Source organism: Macrosteles quadrilineatus, unplaced genomic scaffold (genome assembly GCF_028750875.1).
Source record: "Macrosteles quadrilineatus isolate MER2022 unplaced genomic scaffold, UCM_ALF_1.0 Scaffold_1__1_contigs__length_201487025, whole genome shotgun sequence".
In the NCBI taxonomy this organism is placed as follows: Eukaryota; Metazoa; Arthropoda; class Insecta; order Hemiptera; family Cicadellidae; genus Macrosteles; species Macrosteles quadrilineatus.
The window spans coordinates 93,736-108,663 of record NW_026542594.1 but is presented as its reverse complement, the minus strand read 5'-3'; the positions used below and the strand labels follow the sequence as shown (position 1 = coordinate 108,663).

At 37.6% G+C, this 14,928-nt stretch overlaps 1 protein-coding gene across 1 annotated transcript; it reads left to right on the top strand.

Moving 5' to 3' along the window:
• The first annotated feature begins 1,276 nt into the window (after positions 1–1,276).
• On the top strand, positions 1,277–2,104 carry LOC128983537 (uncharacterized). The gene has a single exon (XM_054402840.1). The coding sequence runs from the start codon at positions 1,277–1,279 to the stop codon at positions 2,102–2,104; it is 828 nt and encodes a 275-aa protein (XP_054258815.1).
• The last annotated feature ends 12,824 nt before the right edge of the window (positions 2,105–14,928 follow it).

Here is a 14,928-nt window from a genome sequence, read left to right as displayed (position 1 = left end):
CTCCATAGGAATAACATAGGAATTTTATATATACAATATTTTTAATAGCATACATAGCAAATAAACATACAAAAACACTTAAAGATACAAAATTATTTGTTTTATCATACTCTTTAAAACTATTTAAAGATAAATTAGGAAATTTTATGTTTTAAGAGTAAAAATTAAGAAAACCCAATTTTTAACCAATAAACGCCCGTTCCAATGGTCCGATCTTTGCTGGTTCGTGAACTCATGTAAGTTAATTGTGCCTTACACCGTCAAGCCAAGTCCTTATCCAAATCGGACAAAATTACTCAAGTTATCGCGTTGACGGACGTATACATATACATGGTGGTTGAAAAAAACTTGCATCCCCCTTTTTTGAACCTTTTGAGATATTTGAAATTGCTTTCGGCAACCTTCTTAGAAATGAGGGGCTACAATAATGATGGATAGTTTTAAAAATTTTGCCGTTGTCAAAACTTTCAAAAAACCAGTATAGTCGAGTTTGGTATCATTTTACAGATCTTGACAAAACTAAACAATTGACATAAAGAAAATAGAAATCGGGCCACTAATAACAAAATGGCAGTTAAAATTGCTTTAATAACCATTGTCTTAATAATCTTTAGCTGGCATTCATTTTCAAAGTCTTCCGTTTGCCATTGGAACGAGTTCTGTATTGATCACTCTAAAGCAATCGGGTGGCAAGATGGGAGGCCACGTTGACTAACTCTCCCATACCAGCCAGGGAGCAACTGGCTCCTGGTGGACATGGTGGAAGTAAATACTACAAATTCACCTATCTGTGGATGCGATACTCCCTGGTGTGGATTGACGTCCGCACGAGTGAGTACTACGACTATCCGCAGTACTATGCTGAAATTAAGACCAATTCGTATATACCGATTCGGTAAAAATGTGGTTCGGATTCCACTATAAACTGTAGGTCCCTTAGCTGCCATTTCCTGTGTGGGCTATTAATTAACAGCTGTGTCTAAGGACTGTGGCTGAGTCGGCCCTAGTCACTAACAAGACTACAAGATCGTACCACTTATCCTACACTCATCTCCGTCCATACTTGGCTTAAAATACGTACTTTGCATGGTCGCTGTAGTGCCTAACTACTTACCTGTATATAAATCTTTATTCAACAGATAATATTTATTTGTTTACTAATTCATTCAATTAAATTGTTCACTTTATCTTTTTACTAAATATACATATTAATTTTTACTCTTGTCTAGCATTTGTGAATTTACAACTTCATTTGGTGACCCCGACGTGATTCGAAATGTCAAACGGAGAACAATCAGTAGACAGAATTCAAGTCAAGATCCCTCCTTTCTGGCACTCAGATCCAGAATTGTGGTTTGCTCAAATTGAAACCCAGTTTTCTCTAGCGGGGATCACAGTAGACGAAACTAAGTTCTATTACGTCTGCGGTAACCTAGATGCGAAATACGCAGCGGAAGTGAGGGATATCCTCACCAACCCTCCAGCAGAAAACAAGTACATCAAGTTAAAAAAAGAACTTATAAAACGGTTTACCTTGACCCAGGAACAGAAGACGAAACAACTTTTGGAACGAGAAGAGTTAGGTGATCGGACACCATCACAGTTCCTGAGGCACATGCGTACCCTAGCCGGAACCATGATACCTGATTCACTACTGAGGTTTCAATGGCTTAGCCGTCTTCCTTCAGCAACACAAGCCATCTTGGTAACACAAAAGGCTGCAGACCTCGATTCACTGGCGGAGCTTGCGGATGCTGTCCATGAAGTCAGTCCTCACCATCAAGTATCGGAGGCGTCCTTATCAGCTCCCTCGATGGAAGAAATGATGGAACGCTTTACAACCACGTTGACATCAAATATTAGAGAAATAACAGACAAATTTCAACAAGAAATAGCAGGAATCAAAGAAGACATGAGACGTCCAAATTTCCACAAGACATCAGACACATATCCACGTAGACAATCATGGCAAAGCTCCAAGAATCGATTTGATCGCCATGACATCTGTTGGTATCACTGGCGGTTCGGCGACGCAGCAACAAAGTGCACCGACCCTTGCAGATTCAAAGGAAGCAGATCGGGAAACGACCCAGGGAGTCTCTAATGGCGACAAGCGACTCCGACCTCACATGTTCCCGTCACCTATTTGTCACCGATAAGGTAACCAAACAACAATTTCTAGTTGACACGGGAGCTGATGTATGCGTCTACCCTCGTAATATGTTAGATAAAAAAAAGACCCAAGACTGACTATACCCTATATGCAGCTAATAATACTGAGATTACAACATATGGTCTTGTATCTTTGCCTTTGGACTTTGGTCTACGCCGCTCATTTGTTTGGCGTTTCATCGTAGCTAATGTATCCAAACCAATAATAGAGGTAGACTTTCTACGCCATTATGATCTGCTTGTTGATGTACGACGTCAATGTTTAGTTGACCAGTCAACTTCATTTTTTTCCAAAGGTCAGACTCCTTCAGTTCATTTAGTGAGTAGTGTTAAAACTATTAAGTCTTGTCAACAAACAGTTTTCTCTCAATTACTTCATGAATACCCAAACCTCACAAGACCTTCAGGTAACACCAGGACATCCGGTGTTCAGTAAACCCCGCCGCCTGGCACCGGATAAGTTTAAACTCGCCAAAAAAGAATTTGAATCCATGGTACAACTAGGTATAGCTAGACCCTCTTCTAGTAGCTGGTCTTCTCCCCTTCACATGGTTCCCAAAAAAGGCAATGAGTGGAGGCCATGTGGAGATTACAGGGCTTTGAATGCTAGAACTATCCCTGATCGGTACCCTGTTCCCCATATTCAAGATTTCTCTCACCAACTTCATGGTAAGACAATATTCACCACCTTAGATCTTGTTAAGGCTTATCACCAGATCCCGGTTGCTGCTGAGGACGTCCACAAGACAGCAATTACTACACCTTTTGGCCTGTTCGAATTCCCTTACATGTCATTTGGACTATGCAATGCTGCTCAAACATTTCAACGCTTTATAGATGGCGTGCTTAGGGGCTTAGACTTCTGCTATGCTTACATCGACGATATCCTAGTAGCTTAAGAGTCAGAAGAACAACACGTATTACACTTAAAACAGCTCTTTGGCCGTTTTTCTACTTACGGGATTCTCATTAACCCAAGTAAGTGTGTTCTAGGAACATCAGTCGTTAGCTTTCTAGGGTATGAAGTGTCTGGAGAAGGTATCAAACCTTTGCCTGAAAAGGTTAAAGTCATCAACTCATATCCTAAACCTAAAACAGTTAAGGAACTAAGGAGGTTTATTGGTACGATCAATTTTTATCGAAGGTTTTTGCCTAACACGGCGGAGCATCAAAGCTTACTAAACGAACTACTGAAGGCTAATGTGAAGGGAAATTCCCCTGTCAACTGGACCACAGCAAGTAATGAAGCATTTGAGGCTTGCAAGCAAAGCCTTAGTAAAACTGTGATGCTGTCTCACCCTGTACCAGATGCTCAATTGGCCATTTTCTGCGATTCTTCCGCCCATACTGTGGGGTGTGCGTTGCAGCAAAAGATAGGTGATAACTGGCAGTCTTTGGCCTTTTTCTCAAAAAAATTTACCCCTGCTGAACAAAATTACAGTGCCTACGACAGGGAGTTGACAGCAATATATTTATCGGTAAAGTACTTCAAACATATGTTAGAAGGTAGGCAGTTTACCATTTTCACAGATCACAAACCACTCACTTTTGCATTTAATCAAAAACCTGACAAATGCTCTCCCCGCCAATTTCGTCACTTGGAATACATTGGGCAGTACTCAACAGACATCCGTCACATCTCTGGACAATGTAATGTGGTAGCTGACACCCTCTCCAGAATTGAGACGATTACCGTTCCATTGGACTATCAGGCATTAGCAGACTCACAGAGCAAAGATGAAGAGTTAAAACGTCACATACAGTCTCATTCCAGCCTGAAACTTCTACAGGTCCCAATACCAGGAACACAGGTTTTGCTTTACTGTGACATATCTACTCCCATCCCTCGTCCCTTCATCACAAGGCCATTTCGACAAACCATTTTTAACAGTTTACATAATCTTTCTCACCCAGGTATTAAAGCTTCATTGAAACTTGTCAAACAACGTTTTGTCTGGCCTTCAATGAACTCTGACTGTCGTCGATGGGCCCGTTCTTGTATGGCATGCCAAAAGTCCAAGATATCACGTCACAACTGGACTCCTGTAGGTATGTTCGCCCCTCCATCTTCCAGGTTTGAGCACATACACATTGACCTTGTTGGTCCGCTACCTGTCTCCGAAGGTTACAGGTACTGTTTGACCTGTGTCGATCGTTTCTCAAGGTGGCCAGAAGCAGTACCAATCGAAAACATAGAAGCAGAAACAGTAGCACGAGCACTTTTTACCACTTGGATTTCGAGATACGGAACACCACTACGAATTACAACAGATCAAGGTCGGCAATTTGAGTCAAGCCTGTTTAAACACCCAGGAGATTTGTTAGGTTCGACTCGTCTCAGAACAACTTCCTATCACCCATCGTCAAATGGACTAGTTGAACGTTTTCATCGTCAACTGAAGGCAGCCATCAGATGCCGCGCAACAGCACGATGGACTGAGGTATTGCCCGTCATACTTTTGGGAATACGGACAGCATGGCGTGATGATCTACAAGCTTCTTCAGCTGAACTCCTGTATGGTCAACCACTTCGCCTACCTGGAGAGTTCCTTACACTTAGCGATTCCAACCATGAACTTGACCCACAAAGTTTTGCCAAAGATCTGCGTCAACATTTCAACAACTTAAGACCAGTTGATGGAACAAGACATGGAGGTAGGACGCCATTCGTGTTCAAGGATCTCAACACATGCACTCATGTCTTCGTACGTACCGACATTTCTAAGGGTGCACTCGATCCCCCCTACTCAGGTCCTTACCTCGTCATTAGAAGATCTGACAAGACTGCAGTTATTCGGATGCGAGGCAATGATGTAACCATTTCGATGGATCGACTTAAGCCAGTCTATTCCTTACAACTCGATCATGATGATACCAGCGTTTCCAGAGACACCATAACTTCTACTCCTCACTTTTCTCATTCTGACATTCAACAACGAGGTACCTTGACATCTAAACCTATTCTGAGATCTACACCATTAATTACGCGCTCTGGGAGGCAAGTTAATTTTCCAGTACGGTTCCAGAGTTGATTTTTTTCGTGTTTGCTCAGCTACACAGCTCAACCACTGGCAAGGGGGTACCGTAGTGCCTAACTACTTACCTGTATATAAATCTTTATTCAACAGATGATATTTATTTGTTTACTAATTCATTCAATTATTATTGTTCACTTTATCTTTTTACTAAATATACATATTAATTTTTACTCTTGTCTAGCATTTGTGAACTTACAACTTCAGTCACCATTTCATTGAAAAGTATTAACAAGTTTTAAAGGTGTAAAAAGTATTAAAAAGTACACGGTGTGGAATACCCTAAATCGAATTAAGATCGATGTACCAAAATGCAAGACAAACATACAGAAATGGGGTCTCTTAACAGACGAAGAAAAATCTTTTGTGCGTCTGTTAAGAATCCTGGCCATCTGCTGATCTATCCACGCCTAGACCAGTCTTGCTCATTATGGTCTTTTACAAGCAAATAACAAAGCCATATCGTTAGGTAATTTTTGGAAAAGCAGAGTCTGATTTCCGGACACGGAAAGTAAGTAAGCTGCCATTTCGTTATTAGTGGTCCGATTTCAATTTTCCTGATGTTAATTGTTTAGTTTTGTCAAGACCTGTAAAATGATACAAAAATTCAACCATACCTATTATTTGAAAGTTTTGAGCTACCTCCCGACCTCACTAAACATAAAGTATTTTTTTTAATTAACCATAATTGTAGCCCCTCATTTCTAAGAAGTTTGCCGCAAACCGATTTCAAATGTATCAAATAATGAAAAAGTTAAGGTTAGATAGGTTAGTTATGGTGCAAGTTAATCTTCAGTCACCCTCATTGTTATTTGGATTTGATATGTTTTAGGGTGCCATTTTTTTATTAGTAGTCCGATTTTGGGTTTCATTGTGTCAATTGTTTAGTATTGTCGATACCAGTAAAATTATACACAACTCGACTATACTTGCCATTTGAAAATTTTCAGCTACCCGCTACCCCTACTGGCTAGGGGTCTAAGGGCAAAATTTTCAAAATTTACCATAATTATTGTATTTCCTCATATCTTAGAAGGTTGCCACAAACCGATTTCAAATATCTCAAATGGTTGAAATGTTAACGGGGGTGAAAGTTACTTTTCAGCCACTCTATATATAAACACTTAGCAGAGTACCCGTCCTTCGTACGGGGTAGGCTTATAAGTACAAAATGCTTATTGCAGTTATACTCGAGCTTTGCGTTTGCAATGGGGGAGGACGCAGTTTGTTAAAATTTGCTTCTTTATATGTACGGTATACTACAGTATTACACATCTAGCTTATCCATAATGTTCTGCAACTTCACCTAAACAATAGAACAAATAAATTATTTAAAATTCGCAAAATATCACAAATAATTCAAGAAATAAAAAACATAAACGTAACTGTAAACAATCCTACTTTAACAGTTCTCATTTTGTATGACAGCTTTTTTGTTGCCATAAATGCAAAATACCCACGCCACAGCAAACCTGCAGACTTAGCGAATTTCCATTTGCCTGATTGGATTTAAACTAAAATGTCTCCTTAAAAATATCACATTTATTCCCTATTTAAACAGAATTTGTTTAATGAGTACTTAGGTTTGCTGCAACAGGGAGGGTAAAAAAGTTTTTTTTTGTAAAATATTAAAAGGTATGTACCGTGGTTCAGTAAGAAATTGATGTATTTTCCAAATTTTATCAAAATATGTTCATAAACAAGCAAACTACAACAGTTGACTTATTCTCCATAAGAATAACATGGGAATTTTAAAATTAAAATTTTTTTGAATTTTCTCCGTAACAATTAGGCGCATAATAACGCTTCAATATACTAAATTATTTGTTTTTTTAAGCTCTACAAAATGGTTTAAAAAGAAATTGTGCAACTTTCTGTTTTTAGGGTCAAAAATGGGAAAACCTATTTTTACCCCATAAAACCCCCCATAAACCCCCGTTCCCATAGTCCGATCATGCTGGTTCGCGAACTCATTCAAGTTTATCCCGCCTTACACCTTCAAACCAAATTTTATCAAAATCGGACAAAAATTACTCAAGTTATCGTGCGGATGGACATATATATATATAGATATATAAAAATTTGAACGAATGGTGTTTTTGGCCTCTGGGGACATCAAAATGAAAAAGCAAATCGGTCCCGGGCTTAGGTCTTACAATGAGACCTACGGTAATAGCTACTTCCCTATAGGGAAATTCGCTAATAAATAGTGCTGCACCCTGTTGGCAAATCTTATAACTTTTCAATCCTTTTGTATATCATAGAACCAAGTTTTTTAGTTGAAACAGCTGACTAAATTTTTTAATTCCATTTAAATATGAACGAGCTGGTGGCCCGTCCTACGTACGGGAATCGAGTCGTCAACTAAAACGGAATAATTCAGAACATGCAGTTTACACGCATAGACACAAATTCCGGCAGTTTTAATGGGGAAGATCCATCTTGTAAACAAATGTCACGTGACCACCTATTTATTCCATTCGAATATAGACCTAAAATATGGTGATATGTATTTTAAATCCGATAATTTTACCATAAAACTGCATTTGTGTCGATTTGAAAAATCTTGAAGTGAGATTGGCGACCGATTCACACTGGTTTTGAGTGGAGTAGCTACATGCCACCCCCAATTGCATACTGTACTACTTGTGTACTTACCGTACCTTATCTTACCTCCGTGACCACTGAAACATTTATGAGGATTCTCTTCTATCACCTGTCTCTTCAACATTTAGATCCCAGTCTGAGGATGCATTTCATAACTTGATATTTCCCGTCTATCAAGTGGTACTCCTTGGAATATACTTTTTTAAAGTTTATGCACAGCCTGTCCATCCAAGCTTTACCCACTTCTGGAAAGCATCCCTATATTTGGGTGTTAAAACATTTCTCTTAGCTCTCTGTTCTTTTTTATTTCGACCTCCGGGCCGTTATCTTGAACTGGTCTGTATATTTTCTCTGCACTTTTATCTAACCCATCATTAAGGTTTTTCGGTTCTTTGGTCAGTGCCCAAGTTTCTGAATCATCAGTACCACGGGGATAGTTGGTATGGTATGAGTCGAATTTGGTTTCTGCTGCACCCTGCAGTTTATTTAACCGTTTTATTAACAAACCTACTACACTGATTGACGCTTTCATTACTAACCAAAATTTTAGTATGCCGACATACTCACATTCAAACATACAGAAAAAAAGTATCAACACGTAAACCACTTATATCTTAAACAATTAAGCGATAAACTGTTGGAAAAATATTTCCCAAATATGAGTTGAAATTTGCAATGCATAAACTAAATACTTACACAGATTGCACTTACGACAAAACTTAATTAAACGCAAGTGTTCGAGATGTTTAGTTCAAAATAACACATTTCCTGATAACGCAGATCCTTCAACGGTAAGGGAAAACTACCTACATTTTAAAGCGAAATAGTATGTAAGCAAACACCAACGAACAATATTTTTGTAAACAAACAACTCGTAACATAACCCTTTCAAAAATACTTTAAATTGCTAGCGTCGGCTGCTAGACTTTTTAAAAATTAAAACTTAATTTCTAAAAAACTGAAACCCTAAACTAAAATTATGGCTTCGACATTCCCTAGTTCTCAAAATTATCTTTCTTTCAACACAAAAATCATGAAAATCCGTCAAGTGGTTGATTCAGAATCGTGAAATAAAAAAAAACACTGTTTCGTTTTAAAATTATAGCATAGACAAAAAGAAATAAATTTACTCTATTGTCTATGATTATAGATAGATACTCATAAGGTTAACATAGGGAACTACAGAGCCCCTGGAGCGGAGCCCGAAAGGATTTTTGAGATAAGAATATGCCTTTATGTTAATCGAGAATGTTAGCTATCATCATGCCAAATTTCAGCCTAATCTGTCTATTAAATAATGATGAGTCACTTCAAACAAAAAAAAACAAACAAACGTACAAATGTTCCAATTTATAATACTAGTATAATGTATACAATTTTGTACGAATATTGATTTTGGCCTCTAGGGACATCAAAATGAAAAAGTATATCGGTCCCGGGCCCAGGACTTACCGTGCCCCCTACGGTAATAGCTACTTCCCTATACGAAAATTCGCTAAAATTAGGCAAAATTCTCCCGTGGGATTTCTAAAACAATTTTTATATCCCACAAACCCACAATCAGACGTATAGCAGTTTGATTCCACAATCATAGTGGATGCAATGCAAGTGTTACAAGTAGTCAGTTTGTAAAATCCTGTTGACTGAAATATATATATATATATCTATTATCACATACCCTATTATACACCAACGAAGCACGATGTTCCGTAGTCAACGGGACCCTCCCTTATATAAGATAATTGGATCTACATCACAATAGCGTTGATCCTAATGTTACATGATTGGTTATCTAAAGCGATCCCTCATTACGATAAATCTACACACTTGTGATTAAACCAAATGCATTATATATTTCCAACAGTTAAATTAAATAAATTCACAAAGTATCTGTAATAGCTTAGTTGGTCTGGCTGGAAAAAAATCTTTTGCACACATTTAACATATATAAAGCCATATTGTCGAATACATAGATCGTTTGGCTAGCTGATGAAGTGTGACTGCCCATTGAATCATTTCCTTTGGTATACTGATGTTCTATCAATAGTTAAGGATTTAATTTAATACAATATGTAAAAGCATAGATAAAACATACTACCATGGTAGATTTCTCATCCTTATAGAACAGCTGAAGCCAATTTCATTGTTAGCTCTGTCCGGTGAACTGTAGAGGTCGTGTTTTGTTTACAATTAGTTTCTTGTTATTTCAGTAATTTAAAACCTTGAATAATGAAATAAAACGATTTAATCATAAACAACCTCATCCTCTATTTATATAACCAAACAGTAAAGCAAAAATCATTAAAATAACCCAGCAGAAACAAAAGTTCTTCGACACAAGCGATCAGTGTCACCGGACATGAAATAGTCGTGACAAGCGAGCTTCAAAATTTACAATGGGTCTACTTGTGTTGGTTAGTCTCTGGTAAAATCTACTCCAAAATTGTGTAAAAGAAAAATCATTTAAATCACATGTTTGCATAAAATTAACGATTCAACATATGGGTAAGCAAAATATTTAGTTAACGGTTATGTTTATTTAAATTTCAAGAAATGTGTAATATCGTTGTTGAGAAACATCACTTTCAAAATTTAAAAATAAGTTACAATTTATAATAATAGTTACGTGTTATGAAATTATTCAGTGTAATTGATCCAAAGCAATTAGCGTGATTCGATTATTCAAAATTAATAAACCGGTAGAGAAACATTTTTGTTTTGACAGCATTCAAATGTTCAGTTGTTAGGACGATGTATAATACAGCTTCGTAATGAACGGATTAATATTGTCAGGAAAATATATACCACAAGAAGTCGTTGGACTCATTTTAAGTTTCGTGCCTTGGAGGAGTCTTCTCGCTTGCAGAGCTGTATGTACTGTGTGGAGATATCTCATAGACCAAGCAGTATCAGACATGAAGGTAAAAAATGAATTTAGTCGTTTATATTTTTCAAGTTTCATCAATCAAACCATACCAAAACACCAAAAAGTACCTTTCTTCTTAAAATATGCAATTTCCCAAAATGCATTTGGAACTAATCTCTTGTCTAACTTCTTCGGAACATCTAGGAATATACCTGTGATGTGGAAAGTGACCCTAAGCTGCTTCGGACTGAATGCAAAGATAATGGATGAAGTTCAACCCCACTTGGAAATATTTATTTGGTACAGCTCTTATATACCGACAAACAGCATAAAAATATCTCTTTTGGATCGAGAAGGTGAATGTATATTTTACTATTTCTGCAAAAGTACCTCTGAAGAGGATGGCAGTGAGTGGCAAAGGGTGTTTTACACTTTCAAGAACTACGGTCCCGGAGTGAGGTATGTACAGTTCCAACATGGTCGATGGGACGCGGTAGGAGGGGAACGTTACTGTCTCCGGTCTAGCTACAAGATCGCCAACCTAGGGCTGACGGCGCTTATACCGTCCTCTGGGTTACATGAAGAGGATGACAGGGACAATCAATGGGATACATAATCAGTGGGTAATCTTAGTCCTACTACCTATCTAAATTGTAATGAAATAACCAAACTCTTATGGTAATAATAGTTTTTGTAGTTATGGTAAAAATATCCGTAATTCCACAACCCCTATGGCAGAGGAAATATTTTATCTGCAGCTTAAACTTCCCACGACAACTTCACAACTACAAGCGTCAGGTTCAAATGAACTTTACCGCATACAAGTTTAACAATCATCAATAATATTTAAAAATGTATGGTAAATAAATTAATTAACCTGTGACCTAGCCTATACTGTATTTATTTCATTAAAATTACAAGAAATGCATTTTTTACATTTAACGGGAAAATAGTACTTTCTGCATACTTTTTGTATTGAACTTAAGTACCAAACTTTGTTTGGGAAAGAACCATTAGTGTAACATAAGTGTAATTATGTATTTACAGTATCCAAATATTGTCTTCAAAAGTCTTTGTTAGGCCTATGTTACAAACAATATCATACAGGGTGTTCGGCCAAGAGGTATCAAATAACTAACTCGTAAAATATGAAAATGCATCCCTTTAAAATTGCTATAGGCTATGCTAAAATGTCATAAATTCAACCAAGATTGTTACTAAAGCTAAACGTTAATCACATTCTTCCAACACGTCCTCCCACAAGTCCGTTACGTGCCCACAACTCTATTTTTTCCAATTAAAATTCTATATCTTATTCTATATAAGCATAATGAGTTACCGTAGGTCTCATTGAAAGATCTATACCAAAGACTTATGTATTTTTTGTTTTGATGTTCCCAGAGGCCAAAACACACTCTCAATTTAAATTTGTTTGTATATAATGCATTTATTTATAAATATGCCGGTTAGCCCAATGGTGGATGGAATAAACATAGGTGTGCTATTCCTTGGCTATCCCCGTCATATGCTGACGTCACCCAGATTGCAAACAAAAAACGCCTGATTGTATTCCCATATAACTATATGTTTGATTTGATTGTTATTGTTTTTATCTATAAGTATAAAAGAGGATGTTTGTATATATATATATATATATATATTATTTGTTTGTTCGGCAGTGATAAACTCAGACACCGCTGAACCGATTGCCACTAAACTTGGTACATACGTGTAGAATTTCATGGAATAGGTTTATACACCATCAATTTCGTGATCCGTCCAATAGGCTCCGCCCCAGTGGCTCTGGAGTTTCCCATGTTAACCTTATGAGAAATGGAATTAATGAATCTTAACAGCTGTTTCAATTAAACAAGTTGGTTAGTAGGCTACCCAGCGATCGGGCAGAAATTGACCTTGAGATGATGAAATGAAATGAAATGAAATGAAATGAAATGAAATGAAATGAAATGAAATGAAATGAAATGAAATGAAATGAAATGAAATGAAATGAAATGAAATGAAATGAAATGAAATGAAATGAAATGAAAAACGTCTTTATTTAGCCAGCGTTATTCAAAGTACAGTTCTTTGATTTTCAATACAACTGTTGTCAAACTAAACGTAATTGGTCAGCTTATACTAGACTTATTGCAACAATACATTTGAGATCAACTGGCTAATTATTATCGGTATAAAATAAATCTTTCAAACCCCTTTTAAACCTAGAGAGGTTTACTGATTTGAGGTCAGTTGGAAGGGCATTGTAGGCTTGGGGCCCAAAGTAAGAAAAGGCTTTCTTTCCTAATTCCGTTCTGACCCGTGGCAAGTGTAGCAAGCCTTCCTGCCGAGTGAGGCGAACGCTCACCTCAGACCTGAAAACCAGTTTCCTTCTGATGTATTGGGGACACTCCGTTAACAAAGTTTTATGAACAATTAGAACGGTTTGAAGATCACAGCATTGTTTAACTGTCAAGATGTTTGCCCTTGACCTATACTCGCTGATATGATCCGACCTTTTTAAGTTGAAGACAAATCTCAGAGCACTGTTCTGAAGTCTTGTGAGAATATTTATATTCTCTTGAGTAAGGCTGTTACCAAAAGAGGGAAGAGCATAATAAATAGATGGAAGAATTATAGCACGAACTATTTCAAGTTTGGTTGACATTGGTAGAACAAACCTAAACCTATTAAATAATCGTAATTTAGCAACAACAGTTTTACAGATGTGTCTCACATGTTCAGAAAAATTGAGCCTAGAGTCCAATTTGACACCAAGGAATTTTAATGAATCGCTAACAGGCAACGGCTTATCATTTAGAAGAACTTCACAATCAGTATCCTTGTTGTGTTGGCTTTGCACAGAGTAGTTTACGATTCTTAAAACAGAACACTTGTCAGGATTCAGCTGAAGACCATGATCATTAGACCATTTATTAACACTTATCAAGTCGCTATTCATGCGGGTGACTGCTTCAGGAAACTCAGCCAAAGGGTAAGATAAAATAAGGTGCGAGTCGTCGGCGTAAGAATGGACAGAGCAGTGACTAAGCTGTGACTCAAGGTCGGCAGTGTAAATCAGGAAGAGGATAGGACCTAAGCAACTGCCCTGGGGAACCCCCGACACTTTTGGTAAAAAATGTGAAACCTGATCATTAACTCGAGTTTGTTGTGACCTATTACGGATATAGGAGGAAAACCACTGCACAGATCGACTATCAAATTGGTAAAAACTCAGTTTGGCTAACAGAAGATCGAAACTAACTGAATCGAATGCCTGTGAAAAGTCCAAACCAGTTACAATACTACCCCAATTTCTATCTCTTGCACCAATCAATTCATCCATGACATTCAGAAGAGCTGAACTAGTGCTGAACCCCCTTCGAAAACCTGACTGTGTTTTAGGAAGAATTTCCTCTGACTCAAGATACGAGACTAATTGCTCTCCAATCACTTTTTCCAATATTTTGGAAAGCACTGGAAGAATTGAAATGGGTCTGAAATCAGAAACACATGAAGCATTGGTCTTTTTTGATAGCGGAATTATAATACTCTGTTTCCAGGCACTGGGAAAAATGCCAGTATTCATGGATAAATTTACAAGATGACAAATAGCAGAATCACAATAATAACTCAACGATTTAACCATATCAACAGAAATGCCGTCCACACCAACAGCTCGGGTTGTGATGCTGTTCATGACATTCCTGATTCGTTTCTCTGTCACTAGACTGAATGAGAATTTATTCTTCACTTGGCTATTTTGTTCTCAGCGTAGAACTCAATCCTGCCCCTGTCTAAACAACCTTTGCCGCCCATTGTGGAGAAATATTTATTCAAGTCCTCAGGAGAGAAGGTACACTCATTTTCTCTGCTCGAGCCCAGTACGCCATTGCTTCTCAACGATGACCAAAAACCTTTTGGGTCCTTATTCTTTAATTGACTTGAGAAGAACCGCTTTTTTGCGCTTCTTATGGCCGAGTTTAATGTGTTTCTTGCTTTAGTGTAAGCAGATCTGGTCGAGCTGTTCCTACAACTCAAGAATGCTTTATGGCAATTGTTCTTAATTTTTGTCAGAGACAAAATATGATCGTCTCTCCATGGAGCTCTTTTCCTCGTTACACGTCTTCTCACAACCGGTGCACAAGAATTGAAAATGTGCAAAATTTTATTATTTAGAGCATAAACAACTTCATCAACTTCTTTGAGGGAAGCTATTTCATCCCAGTCACACTTTGATGCTAGTTCGGT